The sequence below is a fragment of the Pterocles gutturalis genome, unplaced genomic scaffold (genome assembly GCF_000699245.1).
Source record: "Pterocles gutturalis isolate BGI_N339 unplaced genomic scaffold, ASM69924v1 scaffold14830, whole genome shotgun sequence".
In the NCBI taxonomy this organism is placed as follows: Eukaryota; Metazoa; Chordata; class Aves; order Pterocliformes; family Pteroclidae; genus Pterocles; species Pterocles gutturalis.
This window is the reverse complement of record NW_010143631.1, coordinates 2,403-2,993: the sequence shown is the minus strand read 5'-3', so window position 1 is coordinate 2,993 and position 591 is coordinate 2,403. Positions and strand designations below refer to the sequence as shown.

General features: G+C 54.7%; 1 protein-coding gene across 1 annotated transcript in view; it reads right to left on the bottom strand.

Annotated features, from left to right (window-relative positions):
* Positions 1–591, bottom strand: part of LOC104470039 (adaptin ear-binding coat-associated protein 2-like) — a 3,139-nt gene that overhangs the window by 573 nt on the left and 1,975 nt on the right. Inside the window, exons 6-7 of the mRNA XM_010084817.1 lie at positions 159–336; positions 4–44 (exon numbers count right to left, since the gene is read on the bottom strand). Coding sequence (XP_010083119.1) covers positions 4–44; positions 159–336 — 219 coding nt within the window. The remainder of the gene's footprint in view (positions 1–3; positions 45–158; positions 337–591) is intronic.

Below are 591 nucleotides of genomic sequence, written 5' to 3'. Positions count from 1 at the left end.
AGCGGCCGGAGCAGCAGCAGGCTGCGGCCAGGACAAGAGGGAGTCTGTCGGCAGCCGGGAAAGCCAGAAAAAGAGAAAAAAAAAAATCACCAGGAGTTATTTCCCGCTCTTATTCCCAGATTCCCCCTGTTTATTCTCCCAATTTTGGGAGCACCGACCTGTGATGGGGGTGCCGGGGAGCTGGGCGGGCGCGGGCACTGAAGACGGTCGCTCTCCGGAAGGACAAAGCGAAGAGGAAGATTTTCCCCCCGGAGGTGGTGGGAGCAAGCTCAGGCCCCCAGGAACCGCGGGACGTGGTCTGGTGTTTGCCGCTGCTCCTTCTTTTTTCTTCATGTTCTGAAAGAAGAGCAAGAAATTTGGGTGGTATCGCGTCTAAATCCCAAACTGGAATGCGATTCCTCCCAGCCACGGCTCGCGTGAAGACAAATTGTTTTATTCCAGAGAAAAAAAACCTGCCTTCCGACGTCCCACGGCAGAGCAGCAGGAGGGGTCAAACCAAAGATGTTTTTTTCCCCACAAATCCCTCGAACAAACCCACAAACCCAGTTTGGTAACTGGGAGCTGTAACACAGCCCCTCTGCAATCCACCGC